The 23,033-nt window shown below is 46.6% G+C and overlaps 1 protein-coding gene across 4 annotated transcripts; it reads left to right on the top strand.

Moving 5' to 3' along the window:
* Positions 1-8,010: 8,010 nt before the first annotated feature.
* Positions 8,011-21,877, top strand: LOC131938832 (leucine-rich repeat-containing protein 74A). 4 transcript variants are annotated; one of them, XM_059297047.1, is made up of 13 exons: positions 8,011-8,131; positions 9,399-9,624; positions 11,437-12,273; positions 13,016-13,203; positions 14,597-14,704; positions 15,438-15,581; positions 16,582-16,752; positions 18,609-18,803; positions 19,449-19,544; positions 20,116-20,325; positions 20,803-20,862; positions 20,953-21,038; positions 21,235-21,877. In XM_059297047.1, exons 3-13 carry the CDS (start codon positions 11,508-11,510, stop codon positions 21,404-21,406), a joined length of 2,196 nt encoding a protein of 731 aa, XP_059153030.1. In that variant the 5' UTR covers positions 8,011-8,131; positions 9,399-9,624; positions 11,437-11,507; the 3' UTR covers positions 21,407-21,877. The 4 variants fall into 4 exon arrangements, with proteins under 4 accessions (XP_059153030.1, XP_059153055.1, XP_059153047.1 ...); XM_059297072.1 differs by having other exon boundaries at positions 11,441-12,273; XM_059297064.1 differs by lacking the exon at positions 9,399-9,624 and having other exon boundaries at positions 8,052-8,131.
* The last annotated feature ends 1,156 nt before the right edge of the window (positions 21,878-23,033 follow it).

Raw genomic sequence — 23,033 nt, forward strand, 5'->3', positions numbered from 1 at the left:
TATTTGATTTCGTTCACACAGTCTCGGTGGCGTAGCGAGGTCGGGTGTCACCAGGTGCGGCACTTAATGGTGTCACCCCCCAGAAGCATAGCGACCCTTCCCGGGGACAAACTTTCAATTTTCGATTTGCACCCCTTCCCCCCCCCCCCCCCCCCTCAAACTTTCGATTTGCACCTCTTAAAAGACTAACACTCGAATTAATCGCTTAATTAAGTGTAATTATCATTTTTCTCTCTATATTTTGCTATTTTTGTGCCTTGGTGTCACCCCCCTAAATGGTGTCACCCGGTCCGCACCTCCGCCCCCCCCTCGCTACGCCCCTGCAATGTCTGCCTTTCTGTCTGTCCTTCTTTCTATCTGTCCTTCTGTCTGTCTGTCCTTCTGTAAGTTGGAGTAAACTTTGTTAATTTAGATTCTACGACTTTCTTTAGCTTTACAGGTATATTTGTCTTGTAGGACTACGTAAAATAATTTTAATCAGTCATTAAATTAATTAAAGGATTACCAAATTTAAAAGGGGAGATGACAAGGTTAAGTACCCGCGATATATCGAATGAGTTACGAGAAGTGAATTAAATTACTAAAAAGTAGAAAATAAAACAAATATAAAAACCGCATAATTATAAGCTTTTAAATGCACTGAAAATAAAAAAAATAAAATAAATTTGCTTTCTTTATTTACAGGATTGTTCGCTCATGCTCATGAAATCACATATACATAATAGAGACTAATGCCTTTACAACAGAAAGGAAGTTTGCTTTATTATATTTTCAGTATATCACAAAAGTTTTAAAATAAATGTTTCATGGTTGTTTTATTTCTACAACTTTTGCCGCCACATATTTTCAGATTTAGATACAAGAGGGGTCGTTATGTTGTAGGACTGTCTGTAGGACTGTAGGACTATCAATTTAACGCTGTGAAGCTAATGATTCTCCCCTCACTAAGAGCAAATCCCCCCCCCCCCCCCCAATGCTATGACTATAAGATTATCTTTGTGCTACTGTAGCGCTGTCTGACTTCTATGATCCTAGTCACACGGTACGGCTCAGCCTTAGATCAGATTTACAAAAGTTTATTGTAAACGTGGGGACCATGGGGTGTGCTTTGGGTCCCATGGTCCCTAACTTTACAACCGGGGTGTGGATTGGGTCCCATGGTCCCTAACTTTATGACCTGGGTGTGGATTGGGTCCCATGGTCCCTAACTTTATGACCGGGATATGGATTGGGTCCCATGGTCCCTAACTTTATGACCTGGGTGTGGATTGGGTCCCATGGTCCCTAACTTTATGACCGGGGTATGGATTGGGTACCATGTTCCCTAACGTTATAACCGGGGTGTTGAAGCATTGCTGTTCAGAAAGAGAAATCAATGAAGCGTGAACCAATAAATTGGAACCAGTCGTTAAGTTTTTTATCACTAGACTAAAACACGACCACAATAAAATCCTCAGCTCAGTCTTTGGGCTCTTACAGCATTCAATAGGAATATTTATGGCTTCATATGGCTTTCATATGTCGCCGTTTTAAAGCCATATGTATGTATGGTTGACCCTGAAGAGAGTGTTTTCACATTTCGATTGGCTCTTGTTAAGTCACGTGCCTACACGCCATGAAACTGTTGGTTGGTCGCTGAGAGAGGGGAGGAGAGGTGGTGCTGGTCATCTGGTCACATAAGGGGTGTGTTGGTCAGTGGTGTGTTGTTCAGTGGTGTGTTGGTCAGTGGTGTGTTGGTCAGTGGTGTGTTGGTCAGTGGTGTGTTGGTCAGTGGTGTGTTGGTCAGTGGTGTGTTGGTCAGTGGTGTGTTGGTCAGTGGTGTTTTGGTCAGTGGTGTTTTGGTCAGTGGTGTGTTGGTCAATGGTGTGTTGGTCAATGGTGTTTTGGTCAGTGGTGTTTTTGTCAGTGGTGTGTCAGTGGTGTGTTGGTCAATTGTGTTTTGGTTTGTGGTGTGTTGGTCAGTGGTGTGTTGGTTAGGGGTGTGTTGGTCAGGGGTGTGTTGGTCACATCATTGGTAGGCCTGTCGCGGCTGACAGAGTGTCGCAATGGTGACATACTTTTATCTTTGAGTTTTCACCTACAGGCGACTAGTTTCTACGGGCGACTGGTTTCCTTGGTGCCACAAGAGCTCTCAGCTGACCCTCCCCTAATGTTTACCAACATCCCATACAGGTCAACACCGTGCACCCCCCCCCCCCTCATTTTTCTCTCGTTACGTCATGTGTGATCACTGTAGCAGTCAATGTAATTACATCTCAAGTGTAATTACATGTCTATTGTAATTACATTTTAACCTAACGAGTCTAGAGCTGCGGTTGTGTAATCATAAACGTGAAATACGTTACATCATGATCAGCAGAATACATCAAACGTTAGACCAACTGGCTAACTAATACGATTTAGTTTAACCTAAATTACCGACAAGCTAATTTCTGCACCCCACCACCCGACCACCCCACCCCTGCCTCCCAATTTAAACGGTCGTCAACCAAACGGAGTAAAAGTCCCCCCACCTGCATAAACTAACTTGGTACCCTCGTCGTTGGAACCATTCCCAGGGAGGGGCTGTATTGGCACCAGGGACGGAGAATCTTCATAACCAGACACTCATTCAGCTACATTCAACGCGGAGATCGTAAAAGATTTCGATCGTAAACTTCAAAGGCGCCGATCAGAAGAAACCAATGAAGCGTAACAAGTCAGTGAAATCGTCGGGTACGGCTGATACACAACTTTCAGTGTGTGGCGTAATGCCGACTGACAAACCAATCAACAGCACGTAATTAACTCAAGACTGACTAGCTGACAGGTGGCTGTTGTGTTTGTGTTGTGTTTGTGTTGTGTTTGTGGTGCCCTAACGACTAGAGGTCCTTGAGAAACGCTAGGGTTTACAGATTGTTAAACCGTTCTTCTCACGAGAGGATCTACCAACACGACACGGCGTGTTCAACGGATTTTAAAATGGTTGTCTCATTCATGGCTCTATCATGGCATCACTTCTGCCACTACATCTCTAGAGAGAGGCGTAGCGGCCCATCCCGGCGCCCGGGGCAAACTTTAAATTTTAAGCTCCCCCCCCCTTTCCATTTAAATCTATACTTATTCATGTTGGTGAAAAGAGTGCCCACCCCTAATACGCCGCTGTATCTAGAATGAAACAGCTTCAAACGCTACAATTCTCGACCATCAATCCATTAATAGCCCTGACCCCAAAACTAGATCTTAAGTACCGGTAATCGCTTTTCGATACAAAACAAGATTACCCATCTCCCCCCCCTCCTTAAACTTTTCTGTACTAGAAAACTGTGTCAGCTGTTTACGGCATGAAAGCTTGATCCCACCACCCCTGGCCACCCCACCACCCCTGGACAACCTACCCACACACCCCACCACCCCTGGCCACCCCACCACCCCTGGACAACCTACCCACCCACCCCACCACCCCTGGACAACCTACCCACACACCCCACCACCCCTGGCCACCCCACCACCCCTGGACAACCTACCCACACACCCCACCACCCCTGGCCACCCCACCAACCCTGGACAACCTACCCACACACCCCACCAACCCTGGACAACCTACCCACACACCCCACCACCCCTGGCCACCCCACCACCCCTGGACAACATACCCACCCACCCCACCAACCCTGGACAACCTACCCACACACCCCACCACCCCTGGCCACCCCACCACCCCTGGACAACCTACCCACACACCCCACCACCCCTGGACAACCTACCCACCCACCCCACCACCCCTGGACAACCTACCCACACACCCCACCACCCCTGGCCACCCCACCACCCCTGGACAACCTACCCACACACCCCACCACCCCTGGACAACCTACCCACACACCCCACCAACCCTGGACAACCTACCCACCCACCCCACCACCCCTGGACAACCTACCCACCCACCCCACCACCCCTGGACAACCTACCCACCCACCCCACCACCCCTGGACAACCTACCCACCCACCCCACCAACCCTGGACAACATACCCACCCACCCCACCACCCCTGGACAACCTACCCACCCACCCCACCACCCCTGGACAACCTACCCACCCACCCCACCACCCCTGGACAACCTACCCACCCACCCCACCACCCCTGGACAACATACCCACCCATCCCACCACCCCTGGCCACCCCACCACCCCTGGACAACCTACCCACACACCCCACCAACCCTGGACAACCTACCCACACACCCCACCAACCCTGGACAACCTACCCACCCACCCCACCACCCCTGGACAACCTACCCACACACCCCACCACCCCTGGCCACCCCACCACCCCTGGACAACCTACCCACACACCCCACCAACCCTGGACAACCTACCCACCCACCCCACCACCCCTGGACAACATACCCACCCATCCCACCACCCCTGGCCACCCCACCACCCCTGGACAACCTACCCACACACCCCACCACCCCTGGCCACCCCACCAACCCTGGACAACCTACCCACACACCCCACCACCCCTGGCCACCCCACCACCCCTGGACAACCTACCCACACACCCCACCACCCCTGGCCACCCCACCAACCCTGGACAACCTACCCACACACCCCACCACCCCTGGCCACCCCACCACCCCTGGACAACCTACCCACACACCCCACCACCCCTGGCCACCCCACCAACCCTGGACAACCTACCCACACACCCCACCACCCCTGGCCACCCCACCACCCCTGGACAACCTACCCACACACCCCACCACCCCTGGCCACCCCACCAACCCTGGACAACCTACCCACACACCCCACCAACCCTGGACAACCTACCCACCCACCCCACCACCCCTGGACAACCTACCCACCCACCCCACCACCCCTGGACAACCTACCCACCCACCCCACCACCCCTGGACAACATACCCACCCATCCCACCACCCCTGGCCACCCCACCACCCCTGGACAACCTACCCACACACCCCACCAACCCTGGACAACCTACCCACACACCCCACCACCCCTGGACAACCTACCCACCCATCCCACCACCCCTGGCCACCCCACCAACCCTGGACAACCTACCCACACACCCCACCACCCCTGGCCACCCCACCAACCCTGGACAACCTACCCACACACCCCACCAACCCTGGACAACCTACCCACACACCCCACCACCCCTGGACAACCTACCCACACACCCCACCACCCCTGGCCACCCCACCACCCCTGGACAACCTACCCACACACCCCACCACCCCTGGACAACCTACCCACCCACCCCACCACCCCTGGACAACCTACCCACACACCCCACCACCCCTGGCCACCCCACCACCCCTGGACAACCTACCCACCCACCCCACCACCCCTGGACAACCTACCCACCCACCCCACCACCCCTGGACAACATACCCACCCATCCCACCACCCCTGGCCACCCCACCACCCCTGGACAACCTACCCACACACCCCACCAACCCTGGACAACCTACCCACACACCCCACCACCCCTGGCCACCCCACCAACCCTGGACAACCTACCCACACACCCCACCAACCCTGGACAACCTACCCACACACCCCACCACCCCTGGCCACCCCACCAACCCTGGACAACCTACCCACACACCCCACCAACCCTGGACAACCTACCCACACACCCCACCAACCCTGGACAACCTACCCACCCACCCCACCACCCCTGGACAACCTACCCACCCACCCCACCACCCCTGGACAACCTACCCACCCACCCCACCACCCCTGGACAACATACCCACCCATCCCACCACCCCTGGCCACCCCACCACCCCTGGACAACCTACCCACACACCCCACCAACCCTGGACAACCTACCCACACACCCCACCAACCCTGGACAACCTACCCACACACCCCACCACCCCTGGCCACCCCACCAACCCTGGACAACCTACCCACACACCCCACCACCCCTGGACAACCTACCCACACACCCCACCACCCCTGGCCACCCCACCAACCCTGGACAACCTACCCACACACCCCACCACCCCTGGACAACCTACCCACACACCCCACCACCCCTGGCCACCCCACCACCCCTGGACAACCTACCCACACACCCCACCACCCCTGGCCACCCCACCAACCCTGGACAACCTACCCACACACCCCACCAACCCTGGCCACCCCACCACCCCTGGACAACCTACCCACACACCCCACCAACCCTGGACAACCTACCCACACACCCCACCAACCCTGGACAACCTACCCACACACCCCACCACCCCTGGACAACCTACCCACCCACCCCACCACCCCTGGACAACCTACCCACCCACCCCACCACCCCTGGACAACCTACCCACCCACCCCACCACCCCTGGACAACCTACCCACACACCCCACCACCCCTGGACAACCTACCCACACACCCCACCAACCCTGGACAACCTACCCACCCACCCCACCACCCCTGGACAACCTACCCACACACCCCACCACCCCTGGCCACCCCACCACCCCTGGACAACCTACCCACACACCCCACCACCCCTGGCCACCCCACCAACCCTGGACAACCTACCCACACACCCCACCAACCCTGGCCACCCCACCACCCCTGGACAACCTACCCACACACCCCACCAACCCTGGACAACCTACCCACACACCCCACCAACCCTGGACAACCTACCCACACACCCCACCACCCCTGGACAACCTACCCACCCACCCCACCACCCCTGGACAACATACCCACCCACCCCACCACCCCTGGACAACCTACCCACACACCCCACCACCCCTGGCCACCCCACCACCCCTGGACAACCTACCCACACACCCCACCACCCCTGGCCACCCCACCACCCCTGGACAACCTACCCACACACCCCACCAACCCTGGACAACCTACCCACACACCCCACCAACCCTGGACAACCTACCCACCCACCCCACCACCCCTGGACAACCTACCCACCCACCCCACCACCCCTGGACAACCTACCCACACACCCCACCAACCCTGGACAACCTACCCACACACCCCACCAACCCTGGACAACCTACCCACCCACCCCACCAACCCTGGACAACCTACCCACACACCCCACCAACCCTGGACAACCTACCCACCCACCCCACCACCCCTGGACAACCTACCCACCCACCCCACCACCCCTGGACAACCTACCCACCCACCCCACCACCCCTGGACAACCTACCCACACACCCCACCACCCCTGGCCACCCCACCACCCCTGGACAACCTACCCACCCACCCCACCACCCCTGGACAACATACCCACCCACCCCACCACCCCTGGACAACCTACCCACACACCCCACCACCCCTGGCCACCCCACCACCCCTGGACAACCTACCCACACACCCCACCACCCCTGGCCACCCCACCACCCCTGGACAACCTACCCACCCACCCCACCACCCCTGGACAACCTACCCACCCACCCCACCACCCCTGGACAACCTACCCACCCACCCCACCAACCCTGGACAACATACCCACCCACCCCACCAACCCTGGACAACATACCCACCCACCCCACCAACCCTGGACAACATACCCACCCACCCCACCACCCCTGGACAACCTACCCACACACCCCACCACCCCTGGCCACCCCACCACCCCTGGACAACCTACCCACACACCCCACCACCCCTGGACAACATACCCACCCATCCCACCACCCCTGGCCACCCCACCACCCCTTGACAACCTATTCATCTACCACTGCCCACTATACCCCACCACCCCTTGACCACCCCGCCACTACCAGTGCCCAACTACCGACAGACCAACAAACCGCTGCAACACTTGAAGTGGTAGATCAAGTTTCAGGCCCCGAGTAGCAATACAAGCACTAGAAGACGTTGTCGATATGATTTATGTTGACAGCTGGAGTGGAATTCGCTAAATTGTTGCTTCTAGAGACATGGAGGGGAGGGGTAAGGTATAGCTGGGGTTGTGTATAGGGGGGGGGGAGAGTATATGTTACACAAGAATATGCTAGAACCGAAATAGTTTAGATACTCCAGCGGCCGTAGATAACTTCTGCTATTATGTTGGAAACTCGATTCTTTAGCTAGAGAAAATGTAAGGATTCGATGTAGGAAATGTTCGCTAAAACGTAAGAAATATTTTTTGTCATACGACATAATTATGTGATATATACGACACGACATACACTATAAATGTCATATGTTTTAGAGTCATACCTTGTGTCACATGTGTCAGTGTCATAGTTTGGCACATGTGTCATAGGTTGGCACATGTGTTACAGTTCGATTTGTGACAGTGTCATAAGTTGACACATTTGTCAGTGTCATTTTGTGACAGGTTGCTATTCTTAGGTGCAGCAAAAGAAAACCTATTGCTTGACCACATGCGGATGTCATGTTGACCTAGCGCCTACCACAACAACACAGCGTAGCCTTGACCTTGTCATGTGATCTTCCACTTACAAACGTGTCCAGTTCAAACCCCGGTCAGCCGCACATTCTATCAGAAAACCTGCGCGAGTAAAGCTGGCATATCAATCAGAACTTGGTGCTAGCTAATTAATTAAAGGCCAATCAATTATTTATTGGATCCATCACAACTTGGTGCTAGCTAATTAATTAAAGGCCAGTCAATTAGTGGTTGGATCAATCAGAACTTGGTGCTAGCTAATTAATTAAAGACCAGTCAATTATATATTGGATCAATCAGAACTTGGTGCTAGCTAATTAATTAAAGGCCAATCAATTATTTATTGGATCCATCACAACTTGGTGCTAGCTAATTAATTAAAGGCCAGTCAATTAGTGGTTGGATCAATCAGAACTTGGTGCTAGCTAATTAATTAAAGACCAGTCAATTATATATTGGATCAATCAGAACTTGGTGTTAGCTAATTAATTAAAGACCAGTCAATTATATATTGGATCAATCAGAACTTGGTGCTAGCTAATTAATTAAAGACCAGTCAATTATATATTGGATCAATCAGAACTTGGTGTTAGCTAATTAATTAAAGACCAGTCAATTATATATTGGATCAATCAGAACTTGGTGCTAGCTAATTAATTAAAGACCAGTCAATTATATATTGGATCAATCAGAACTTGGTGCTAGCTAATTAATTAAAGACCAGTCAATTATATATTGGATCCATCACAAGTTGGTGTTAGCTTATTAATTAAAGACCAGTCAATTATATATTGGATCCATCAGAACTTGGTGCTAAATAATTAATTAAAGGCCAGTCAATTATATATTGGATCAATCAGAACTTGGTGCTAGCTAATTAATTAAAGGCGAATCAACTAGTGGTTGCATAAATCTAAACTTGGTGCTAGCTAATTAATTAAAGCCAGTCAATTATTCTCAACACTCGCCTCATGTTCTTACACCAGATACTATTGAAACGATTGTATACACCGTCTATAAATATCAGCCAATGGCTGGCGAGATCGGATCAGCTGTCGCTGCCAGTGTCCACAGGAAACCTACCTGAATGCCAACGTGTGATCAAAGAGATCGAACCTACCTCCAGTTGAGGTTCACAAAGTTTGATCGTATCGATGTAGGAGACAGTCTGTCGTGCGCTGATTTTTTTATGGAGCGGACTTCGAAAACCTGGTACGATCTCTAATTTATCTTGTGATAATCTGTGTCGACTCTTGTAATAAATTATCAGGAAAGTTTTATAGAGATAAATCTAGATTTGTCACGCTAATTAATTGTTTAACGGCTTTAGATATCTCTCTTACTTTATATATAACATTGTTTTCAAAATTATTGATGAATATATTTTATCTCTATTTTCTCCCTCCCTCTCTCCCCCACCCTCTCTCTCCCTCTCTCCCCCACCCCTAATATAGAGACTAACCCTAACATAAAATGACTAATCTTTATCAAGTTTTCTACTAATCCAAACACGCAATCTTCCCCAAAGAAAAGTCTCCCCTCCTCTCCCCCCCCCCCCCCCCGATGTAATCAACAAATCTCTCAATGAAAACACCTGCCCGACAGCCGGTATTATGTAATCAGCCGTTCACCTGTTGTTTATGTTCTGTCCGAAGCCGGCTCTCCTTAATTAGCTGATCAATAACGATTTAGGATCTGATTTCTCACAATCTTGTTCGATTTTTTTTTACAGCGAATCATAAATTATTTCATACAACAGTTTGTAGGGCATAGAGAAGTCGGTAGGTTGGGTTGTAGGGCATTGAGAAGTCGATAGGTTGGGTTGCAGGGCATAGACAAGTCGATAGGTTGGGTTGTAGGGCATAGACAAGTCGGTAGGTTGTGTTGTAGGGCATAGACAAGTCGGTAGGTTGGGTTGTAGGGCATAGACAAGTCGGTAGGTTGTGTTGTAGGGCATAGACAAGTCGATAGGTTGGGTTGTAGGGCATAGACAAGTCGGTAGGTTGGGTTGTAGGGCATAGACAAGTCGGTAGGTTGGGTTGTAGGGCATAGACAAGTCGGTAGGTTGGGTTGTAGGGCATAGAGAAGTCGGTAGGTTGGGTTGTAGGGCATAGAGAAGTAGGTAGGTTGGGTTGCAGGGCATAGACAAGTCGATAGGTTGGGTTGCAGGGCATAGACAAGTCGATAGGTTGGGTTGCAGGGCATAGACAAGTCGATAGGTTGGGTTGTAGGGCATAGACAAGTCGATAGGTTGGGTTGTATAACTGTCTCCGTGGGGTGGGGGATTTTAAGGTGCGGAGGGCTGGTGTGAGGTTGACCCTCAGGTAGGCCTATCTAGCTGTTGATATCAGATGATTGTAAGGACAGCAAGTCAGCTGGTCTGTCTGGGGACATTATCATATGGGATCTGGGGACATTAGCATATGGGATGGGGGGACATTAGCATATGGGATGTGGGGACATTAGCATATGGGATGTGGGGACATTAGCATATGGGATGTGGGGACATTAGCATATGGGATGTGGGGACATTAGCATATCGGATGTGGGGACATTAGCATATGGGATGTGGGGACATTAGCATATGGGATGTGGGGACATTAGCATATGGGATGTGGGGACATTAGCATATGGGATGTGGTCCACACCCAATGTAGCACTTGACGGTGACATACTCATATCAGGTGTATGTGTACACGCCACTCAAGACCTGTACATGTACATTGTGTACATGTAAGATGTGTACATGTAAGTTGTGTACATGTACATTGTGTACATGTAAGTTGTGTACATTACATTGTGTACATGTAAGATGTGTACATGTACATTGTGTACATGTAAGTTGTGTACATGTACATTGTGTACATGTAAGATGTTTACATGTACACGTACCAAACCTGTGAGACTAAGCTTGATCGACAAGAATACTTGTCAACTACTGATTAGTGCACCTTTTGCATTCTTTTATTTCTGCTCTGTTGTAGCCTGTATAAATTGTGGTCTTCTGTTTACCCCCACCACCAGCCAGAGATTTCCTGCTCACCCACAACAATAAACTGACCCACGTCTGGATCACGTGACCCTAACGGCCAGAGATGAGTGTGGATAAACCAAAACCAGCCATGAAGACCCCCCACACTGCCCGGCCCCGCCCCGGCCAGGCTGACAGGCCGCAGCGGTTTGACCTGTACAGGAAACCCGCGGAGAAAAAGCCGGTGGCAGAGGTGAGTGAGGGGCTGCCCGACCCCTCGCGTGAGTTCAAGGTCACCCACCTGTCGGACAACTGGAAGATAAGGAAAGGTGCAAAGGTCAAAGGTGAAGGTCAGACCGCAAACAAACCAGCGGTCAAGGCTGAGGGTCAGACCACGGACAAACCGACAGAAAAGGTCTTGGTGTTCACACGCCGCGCGTCTCTCTTCGACAAGCCCGGGGTTCAAAACCCGCTGACGCCCGGCGCTGACCGCAGACAGTCGGTCGATGACGTCATACTGTACCGCCAAAAAGAATCGGTCAAGGACGCTTTGAACAAAATCCGTGAGCGCAAACAATCGCTGCAAGTCAGTATCGATACCAGCCTGTCTACAAAACCAGGCGCCAAACTGATGCTCAAGTCACGTGACCCAAAGTTCCGGGCGGGTCACCGGAAGTCGTTGGGCAACAACCTTGACCAGCTGTCTGACATTGAAGACGAGCTGTTCGAGGACGAGTTGGTTGACGAGTTGTCAGACGATGAAGATGTCGATCCCGCCTACCTGGAGGATGACGCGTCCTCAGGGTACTCGGATACCTACCGAGATCCGGAGGAGTTGAACTCAGACGATTACGATACCGATTTAAGTGGGAGTGAAGCCAAACATCAAGGTGAGTTTGTTTAGGTCATTTCAGTAGGTGAGTTTGTTTAGGTCATTTAAGTAGGTGAGTTTGTCTGTTTAGGTCATTTAAGTAGGTGAGTTTGTCTGTTTAGGTCATTTAAGTAGGTGAGTTTGTTTAGGTCATTTAATTAGGTGAGTTTGTTTAGGTCATTTAAGTAGGTGAGTTTGTTTAGGTCATTTAAGTAGGTGAGTTAGTTTAGGTCATTTAAGTAGGTGAGTTAGTTTAGGTCATTTAAGTAGGTGAGTTTGTCTGTTTAGGTCATTTTAGTAGGTGAGTTTGTCTGTTTAGGTCAGTTCAGTAAAAATTATTTTGTTACACTATCATTTAATAACTAGCCCCACCCCCTCCTCCCATCATTAGAAAGTAGTTCACCCTCCCAATTTATTTGTATTCCTCGTAACTGTTAGCCCACACAACTAAAAAAAAACCATATGAACATTTATAAATGATGACGCATAACCCTCATATAGCCCCTATAAATACTGATCCATCCCACCCACATAACCCTTATAAAGCTGGCCCCAATAAATCCTCTATAAATGCTGACCCCCTCCCCCGCCCCCCCCCCCCCCCCCCACATAACCTCTTGAAATGCTGACCCCCATAAAACCCCTATAAATGCTGACCCCTATATAACCCCTATAACGCTGAACCCCATATGACCCCTATAAAGCTGACCCCGTATGACCCCTATAATTACTGACCCCCATAAAAATGCTGACCCCCACAGACCCAGAAGACGAGAAGAAGAAGAAGAAGCACTTGAACATGACGCTACAGAACTACAAGACGGCCTGTGCCCAGGGGCAACTCAAGCCCAACCCCACCTTCCTCAGACAGTGTGGCCGTCACACGCTGGACATTAGGCACCGGATGTTGACAGAGAAGGATGCCAGACCCATTGCTGTAGCACTAGTGGTCAGTACATCACGTGGTCATCGTGTTGTTTAGAGATGGTCAGTGGATCGTGTCATCAGTTCAACTTTTATTGTCTCGATGGTTTTCCATAGTCATCCTAAGCGGCTTTGATAAAATTAAATGTACAAGTCACTTGATGTCTGATATAACGTGTGTACATGTCACTATGTCTGATATAACGTGTGTACCTGTTAATTGATGTCTGATATAACGTGTGTACCTGTCAATTGATGTCTGATATAACGTGTGTATCTGTCACTGTCTGATATAACGTGTGTATCTTTCACTGTCTGATATAACGTGTGTACATGTCACTGTCTGATATAACGTGTGTACATGTCACTATGTCTGATATAACGTGTGTACATGTCACTGTCTGATATAACGTGTGTACATGTCACTATTTCTGATATAACGTGTGTACCTGTCACTGTCTGATATAACGTGTGTACATGTCACTATGTCTGATATAACGTGTGTACATGTCACTATTTCTGATATAACGTGTGTACCTGTCACTGTCTGATATAACGTGTGTACATGTCACTATGTCTGATATAGCGTGTGTACATGTCACTATGTCTGATATAACGTGTGTACATGTCACTATGTCTGATATAACGTGTGTACCTGTCACTTGATGTCTGATATAACGTGTGTACCTGTCACTGTCTGATATAACGTGTGTACATGTCACTATGTCTAATATAACGTGTGTACATGTCACTATGTCTGATATAACGTGTACATGTCACTATGTCTGATATAGCGTGTGTACATGTCACTATGTCTGATATAACGTGTGTACATGTCACTATGTCTGATATAACGTGTGTACCTGTCACTTGATGTCTGATATAACGTGTGTACCTGTCACTGTCTGATATAACGTGTGTACATGTCACTATGTCTAATATAACGTGTGTACATGTCACTATGTCTGATATAACGTGTACATGTCACTATGTCTGATATAACGTGTGTACATGTCACTTTATGTCTGATATAACGTGTGTACCTGTCACTTGATGTCTGATATAACGTGTGTACCTGTCACTGTCTGATATAACGTGTGTACATGTCACTATGTGATATAACGTGTGTACTTGTCACTTTATGTCTGATATAACGTGTGTACCTGTCACTGTCTGATATAACGTGTGTACATGTCACTATGTCTAATATAACGTGTGTACCTGTCACTGTCTGATATAACGTGTGTACATGTCACCATGTCTGATATAACGTGTGTACATGTCACTATGTCTAATATAACGTGTGTACCTGTCACTGTCTGATATAACGTGTGTACATGTCACTATGTCTGATATAACGTGTGTACATGTCACTATGTCTAATATAACGTGTGTACATGTCACTTGATGTCTGACAGGGGGACAAGAAGACCAGTTTCCTTGACCTGTCAGACAACCATCTTGGACCAAAGGGCGTGGCCTGCATCGCTGAGATGATGTCAATCAACAAAGGCATCATTGAGATGGTGAGTACACATGCACGTGCATTTAACCTGTAGACTCGACCTCAAGGGTTCTAACACCATACAAACAACATACAAACAACATACAAACAACATACTAACAACATACAAACAACATACAAACAACATACAAACAACATACAAACAACATACTAACAACATACAAACAACATACAAACAACATACAAACAACATACAAACACAATTAAAATAACATCACGCATTCACATCACATCATCATCTGTCACAATCATATCACCATAATGTCACCATCTTGTCACTACCTGTCATCACCTGTCAACATCTGTCACCTTAATGTCACCATAATGTCACTATCATATCACCACCTGTCACTATCATATCATCATCTGTCACCATCTGTCACCACCTGTCACCATCTGTCACCATCTGTCACCACCTGTCACCATCATATCACCACCTGTCACCATCTGTCACCACCTGTCACTATCATGTCACCACCTGTCACCTTCATGTCACCATCATGTCACCACCTGTCACCACCTGTCACCACCTGTCACCACCTATGACCATCATACCACCACCTGTCACCATCTGTCACCATCATGTCACCATCTGTCACCACCTGTCACCACCTGTCACCACCTGTCACTATCATGTTCCCACCTGTCACCACGTGTCACCACCTGTCACTATCATGTCACCACCTGTCACCTTCATGTCACCACCTGTCACCACCTGTCACTACCCCCACCAGAACCTGTCCAACACTCAGCCTGGCACAGAAGGTCTACAGAGCCTGACCAAATCCTTGCAGACCAACAAAAATCTCAGACGACTTTTCCTGGACAGCAACCGTATTGACCAGTCCCACGGGGAAATAATCGGCCAACTCATCACAGTAAGTTGTCTGCCCTTGGTTTTATCATCGGCCAACTCATCACAGTAAGTTGTCTGCCCTTGGTTTTATCATCGGCCAACTCATCACAGTAAGTTGTCTGCCCTTGGTTTTATCATCGGGCAATTCATCACAGTAAGTTGTCTGCCCTGGGTTTTATCATCGGCCAACTCATCACAGTAAGTTGTCTGCCCTTGGTTTTATCATCGGCCAACTCATCACAGTAAGTTGTCTGCCCTTGGTTTTATCATCGGGCAATTCATCACAGTAAGTTGTCTGCCCTGGGTTTTATCATCGGCCAACTCATCACAGTAAGTTGTCTGCCCTTGGTTTTATCATCGGCCAACTCATCACAGTAAGTTGTCTGCCCTTGGTTTTATCATCGGGAGACTCATCACAGTGTTGTCTGCCCTTGGTTTTATCGTTAGCTATCTCACCAAAGTTGTCTGCCCTTGCTTTTATTATTGGCCAACTCATCAAACTAAGTTGTCTGCCCTTGGTTTTAGCTCTGGCCAGCTCATCAAAGTTGTCTGCCCTTGGTTTATCGTAAGTCTTGTCAAGTTTCTTCCCCAGGCAATTCTCCATGACACTGAGCTTCTAGTCAAAAACTTCGGGATTTGATTGTTGTCCCGGAATGTTCTAGAAATTTGGAAATTCATCTCATCCCCAGAATGTTCCAGAACTTTTCCAATGTTCCTTGTCCCCAGAATGTTCCAGAACTTTTCCAATGTTCCTTGTCCCCAGAATGTTCCAGAACTTTTCCAATGTTCCTTGTCCCCAGAATGTTCCAGAACTTTTCCAATGTTCCTTGTCCCCAGAATGTTCCAGAACTTTTCCAATGTTTCTTGTCCCCAGAATGTTCCAGAACTTTTCCAATGTTCCTTGTCCCCAGAATGTTCCAGAACTTTTCCAATGTTCCTTGTCCCCAGAATGTTCCAGAACTTTTCCAATGTTCCTTTTCCCCAGAATGTTCCAGAACTTTTCCAATGTTCCTTGTCCCCAGAATGTTCCAGAACTGAGAGAACTGTACCTATCAAACAACGCCCTGGGTTTTGCAGGCGGGAAGAAAATTGCTATGGCGCTAGCAGCCGACAAGGGGAACCTCACCGTCCTTGACCTTCAGTACAACAACATACGAACAGACAGCGCCATACAGATCGCCATGTCTCTGTCGGTGAGTTCCCGCCGTCACGTGGTAGGGTCACGCCTGTCACGTGGTTCATGTCACAGACCGTTACACTAAACCTTGGAACAGTTACTGTCACGTGTCACGTAACAGTTCTAGTCAAATTGTTTTAAATATTATTTTAAGCTGTGAGGTTCGACAAAATTAGAACAACATTGAATTAAAATCTATTTTGAAACGTTAAAATAAATCTAACTTAACATTTGTTTTGTTCACAACCATTTTTAATTAGTTTAATTAGTTTCTTTGTCAGTGTCACAACAAAGACGTACACTGTGCAGGTAAAGATATTTTTAGACCTACCTAGACTGATCCCTAGATCAATTATCTAAACTAGATCAAATTATCTCGACATAATCTCCTCGACTTAACTTAGTCAACAAGCTAACCTGGGTGATTCTATAAATAGATCGTAAACGGATCACATGACCATCAGTCCCAGAGATCCCTTGCCATTGTCTCAAGATATTGCAGACTTCTCTGTCTGCTGTAAAACAAATAGATCGATATCGAAATCAATCGATAAAATTAACAGAGATTTTAATTACAGTGAACATGAGATCAAAATTATCCAATTTTTCATAACACTGTACACATGTATTGACGCTGTATTAGACTTGTAATAACACTGTAACACACGTATTGACGCGGTATTAGACTTGAAATAACACTGTAATACGCGTATTGACGTTGTATTTTGAACACATGTATGGACGCTGTATGTTGACTTGAAATAACATACTTGACTTGACCTGTACTTGACTTGGTGTCTGATTGACTTCAGTCTGCTTGTCCTACATTAAAAATGACTTCAGTGGTTTCAGACCATTTTTAAATTCATTAGATCTGGTAAACTTGACCATTTTTAAATTTATTAGATCTGCTAAACTTGACTATTTATTTAATTGATTAGGTCTGGTAAACTTGACCATTTATTTAATTGATTAGGTCTGGTAAACTTGACCGTTTTTAAATTTATTAGATCTGCTAAACTTGACCATTTATTTAATTGATTAGATCTGGTAAACTTGACCATTTATTTAATTGATTAGGTCTGGTAAACTTGACAATTTTTAAATTTATTAGATCTGCTAAACTTGACCATTTATTTAATTGATTAGGTCTGGTAAACTTGACCGTTTTTAAATTTATTAGATCTGCTTCTTCTTCTTCTTCTTCTTCTTATGCGGAAACCGGCTCAGAAGGGGGACTTCCATTAGCCAGGCAGGCCTCAATGTAGTAAGCCCCGGCCCCCGTTAAAGGGCCAGGGCTCCCCACACATTGGTCGCTAAAACCGCGGTTTTCTCACCAGGCTTTTCTTCCCCTCCCACCAGACGCAGGACGTCGTCCCACCGCCTGGTACCCGGCTTGATCGTGGGGGGCATCTCAATTCGATCTGCAATTAGATCTGCTAAACTTGACCATTTATTTAATTGATTAGATCTGGTAAACTTGACCATTTATTTAATTGATTAGGTCTGCTAAACTTGACCATTTAAATTCATTAGATCTGGTAAACTTGACAATTTAAATTGATTAGATCGGGTAAACTTGACCATTTATTTAATTGATTAGATCTGGTAAACTTGACCATTTATTTAATTGATTAGATCTGGTAAACTTGACCATTTATATAATTGATTAGGTCTGGTAAACTTGACCATTTAAATTCATTAGATCTGGTAAACTTGACAATTTAAATTGATTAGATCGGGTAAACTTGACAATTTAAATTGATTAGATCGGGTAAACTTGACCATTTATTTAATTCATTAGATCTGGTAAACTTGACCATTTATTAAATTCATTAGATCTGGTAAACTTGACAATTTTTCCTCCCACAGAAAAACACGACTCTACGATCCCTGAACTTGGCATGGAACGGGCTGGGGGCTGAGGGGAGTCGGGCCCTGGGCCTCGCCCTGGGGGCCAACAACTCGCTCTCAGAGCTAGACATTTCCTACAACAGACTGGGGCTGGGGGCCATACAGTACCTGACCCAGGGGCTGAGCAAGAACACCGGGCTGACCACACTCAAGGTACAACCCAGGTTAAGGACAAGTCTAGCCTTAAACACCCCACACTAAAGACTCTAGAACCCAGACTAAGAGCCACTGGTCTAGCCTAAACATCCTACACTAAAGACTCTAGAACCCAGGTTAAGAGCCACTGGTCTAGAATCAGACCCCCTACAGTAAGGCTTCTATTCCCTGGTGATCCAGGTATGTGTCTCCTGTCATGTTGACCTGCATGAGCAAACAATGTCTTATCTAGACTGGCCACTGAAAATGGAATAGTAAAAAAAAACGTGATCAGGGAAACCTCTACACACCAAGCAAACCCGGTAGTGAAACTCCACAAGAATGTAACACACAAAAACTGGCAAATAAACACAATAAAACATTGACGTATCAAAAGATACAGTCACAGTGTTATCTAGTCTAGTAATCTGGTAGTAGGACCTTTTGGCAATATCAATATGGATCAAAGTAAGCAAAGTAATGATTAATGCCTCTTCTCTTAAGTAAGCAAAGTAATGAGTCACTCCCCCCCCCCCCCCCCCAACTCCGATGGGAAGAGAATATCATTACTGCAGTATAAAAACTGTTATAATATTACAAGTACAATGTTTAAATCGAGCCTAGTTTATTCTCTAACCCCTGATATAACCCTCCTATTACCAGATTGGCCACAACCCAATGACGACAGAGGGCGTCAAGCTGCTGCTAAAAACCATCGTACAGGCAGAAAAATCTGGCATTGAACATCTGGATTTAAAGGTCAGGGTTACGTCCCTTTTTACTTTCACTTCTGTCTGGGAAGTTCTTTTCTCCTTGTACACACAAGTAGAGTTGGTGACGTCACAAGTAGAGTTGGTGACGTCACAAGTAGAGTTGGTGACGTCACAAGTAGAGTTGGTGACGTCACAAGTAGAGTTGGTGACGTCACAAGTAGAGTTGGTGACGTCACAAGTAGAGTTGGTGACGTCACAAGTAGAGTTGGTGACGTCACAAGTAGAGTTGGTGACGTCAAAAGTTAGGGGCTAGTTCAAGTACAATCCATGTTTCGACCATACGTCTTTGTCAGCACATAGTCATGTGATTAAAGACTAAACAAACAAAAAATTACCACAAAATTGTCACCAAATTGTTACAAAAAATTTACAAAATTGAGACAAAATTGTGACAAAAATGTGACAAAATTGTGACAAAATTGTGACAAAACTGTGACAAAATTGTGACAAAATTGTGACAAAATTGTGACAAAATTGTGACAAAATTATAAACTTGTTACCTGCCACTTGTCCATGCCCCACTAAGACTAACCCCTGACCCACATGTCACGTGACAGGGCATCCCCCTGGACGCCGAGTGCCACGCCCTGATCCAGCAGCTGAAGACATCCAGGAACGTCTACTTCCTCCACGACAGCAACATCCACATGGCCACCACCGACCAGACCAAGTCGTTTGACGGTACCAACCTGGACAGGTTCGATCCCGCCATGGTCATGTTCGAATACATGAAGAAAGACAATCTGAGAGTCATCGATTTGTTCCAGGTGAGTCGTGACGTCATCGAGTTGTTCCAGGTGAGTCGTGACGTCATCGAGTTGTTCCAGGTGAGTCGTGACGTCATCGATTTGTTCCAGGTGAGTCGTGACGTCATCGATTTTCTCCAGTTCATTCGTGACGTCATCGATTTGTTCAAGGTGAGTCGTGACGTCATCGATTTTTTCCAGTTCATTCGTGACGTCATCGATTTGTTCCAGGTGAGTCGTGACGTCATCGATTTTTTCCAGTTCATTCGTGACGTCATCGATTTGTTCCAGGTGAGTCGTGACGTCATCGATTTATTTCCAGTTCATTCGTGACGTCATCGCTTTGTTCCAGGTCACTCGTGACGTCTTACATTTTTTCATCTAAGTTGTTAGGTCATTGATTTGTCTTAAATGTCAAGCCTTTAATTTGAACATTTATTTTCCTGATAAAATATTTAACCCACTAGCTTTTAATCCAGTCACGTGATGTTGTTTCAGTTTCTGGATGCCAAGAAGCGAGATAAGTTGAGCCGGAATGACATCAGATCTGGCTTTAATGTAAGTTTTTTTGTTTCGTGTTCAAACTTCCAACTTTTTACACAATATGTTTTAATTGGTTCCCATTGATAGCATCGAGTCTATTTTTAGATCCTGATGATCCCGTTCACTGAACACGCAATCGACGAGATCATGACGTCAGTGGACACAAACAAAGATGGCTACATCACGCTAGAGTAAGTTGAACTACGTCAGATGACTGGTTTAAAATGGCATTAACTGTGTGGATTATTTTTTTAATCTGACGTATTTTAATTGTTTTAGCCTTAATCTAAAAAATCGGGAGGAGAGTGGAGGGAATCATCGTGTTGTGAGGCTGTAAGATAATTTTAAAATAAAGACCCGATAATTTGTATTCAATTTGTTCCCCAGTGAAATGACAAAGGCCTACCAAATCAGCGACCGGATGGTCAAACTCCGCAGAATCCGAGCGGCCAAAAAGAAGCGCAAAGATTTGGGTCTAGAGGATCTTTGGAAGATCATTAAGGAGATCATCAACAAGCGAAAAGTGGAGAACGAGAAGCGAACAAGTGGCGGCCAGTAGCGACACCTGGCAGTTATTGGCGGCAAGTAGCGACACCTGGTGGTGAATGGCGGCCAGTAGCGACACCTGGCAGTTATTGGCAGATACTGGTGGACAGTGGCTACTTATGATGGCTAGTGACGACTTGTGGTGTCTAGAAAGAGAAGGGGTCGCGACATTGCCGGCGGACTGTGATATATTGCAAATGAACTAAATACAAAGTGCTTTAGGACTAGCCACATGACGAAAGATGACATGAATGTCCCTTGATGACTAGCCGCATGAAGAAAGATGACATGAATGTCCCTTGTTCTGTGGTGCAGGTCCCAACATTGCACCAAACGGTATTGGCTCTGAAACTCTTGTACAAAACAAACCTGTCAATAGCATGTAATGTTTTATGTAAGGAGGATTACTTAACTGAATCGTTCAATGTTTTAATGTGTGAAAGATGAATGCACTTAACGGTTCCTATTTTTTTAAATAAAATACTTTGTTTATCAAATCCAAAGATATTCTGGGGTTTTTTTTGTTGGTTTTTTTTTTAGATGAAAATATTATTTTCACCTGTAAGTTGTATGACTTAAGTGTTGTGTATGACTTAAGTCTTTCAACAACTCCAATTAGAAAAGCAGTGTAGGCCTACATAATACGACCGCAGAATAACGTAAATCCTTGCATGATATTCTGCTGAAATTGGTTGGTGTAAAATTTGGCGTTACTTCTCCAGTTAAACACAATTAGAATAAATGATTTTCTTCTTTAAATGTATGACAATACACTGCTATTTAAATTACTATAATGAAAAGCATGGGTCACTATATTATCAATTTGAAACCTTTACTAATATTTAGAAAGAGACCCTAAATATTAGTAAAGGTATGCAATTATTAAAGTATTTAAAGAAAATCATTTATTTTCTACTTTTAAGTGCATTATTACATAAAAGCTTGTTATCAAAACGTTTTATATTAAAAAAAACTTTTACAAGCTTTTATTTAACTTGCTTTCTCTGACAGTCTGTCGTCATAGATCGAAACGCTCGAGCGAAATTTCGGGCACTTCTAACTGAGAGATTCGTTTCAAAGTTGACGCGTGGGTTAATACATGAAGATAATGCAATCTGACATTAAATTTGACTTAAATGGATGCCTAATTAATTTGTTATGAATTAATGGACGCGAGCGAGTAAAGTTTCAACGGTATTCGAGAGGCCCATTAAATATTTAAAAAATCATACACGGCGTAGTTACAATTAAAAATCCTGTCTGTCTGGGTTTTTTTTTTTTGACTTAACTAAAGATTGGATCTATTTTATGTTTTCAATATTTTCGATAACTAAATACAAATATTTAAAAAAGCAAAAACAATATAGTTTTCAAATGTAACGGTGACATGAACAACAGTGGCGTAGCGAGGTTGGGTGTCACCCGGTGCGGCACTTAATGGTGTCACCCCCCAGAGGCGTAGCGACCTTTCCCAGCGCCCGGGGGCAAACTTTCAATTTTCGATTAGCCCCCCCCCCCCCCTCCTTCACTTATGTCGGGATTTGTCAAATTTGCTCTTAAAAGACTTTTTAACACTCGATATTATCACTTAATTAAGTGGAATTATCATTTTTCTCTATATATTTTGCTATTTTTTGCCT

The sequence above is a fragment of the Physella acuta genome, unplaced genomic scaffold (assembly GCF_028476545.2).
Source record: "Physella acuta isolate Inbredline_101_S28 unplaced genomic scaffold, ASM2847654v3 ptg000017l, whole genome shotgun sequence".
NCBI classification, from domain to species: domain Eukaryota; kingdom Metazoa; phylum Mollusca; class Gastropoda; family Physidae; genus Physella; species Physella acuta.

Coding starts and splice junctions, on each gene's coding strand:
- LOC131938832 (XM_059297047.1), top strand. CDS start 11,508: ATGAGTGTGGATAAACCAAAACCAGCCATGAAGACCCCCCACACTGCC. Junction 12,274..13,015: donor GAGTGAAGCCAAACATCAAG/GTGAGTTTGTTT, acceptor TGACCCCCACAG/ACCCAGAAGACGAGAAGAAG. Junction 20,326..20,802: donor GAGTCATCGATTTGTTCCAG/GTGAGTCGTGAC, acceptor ATGTTGTTTCAG/TTTCTGGATGCCAAGAAGCG.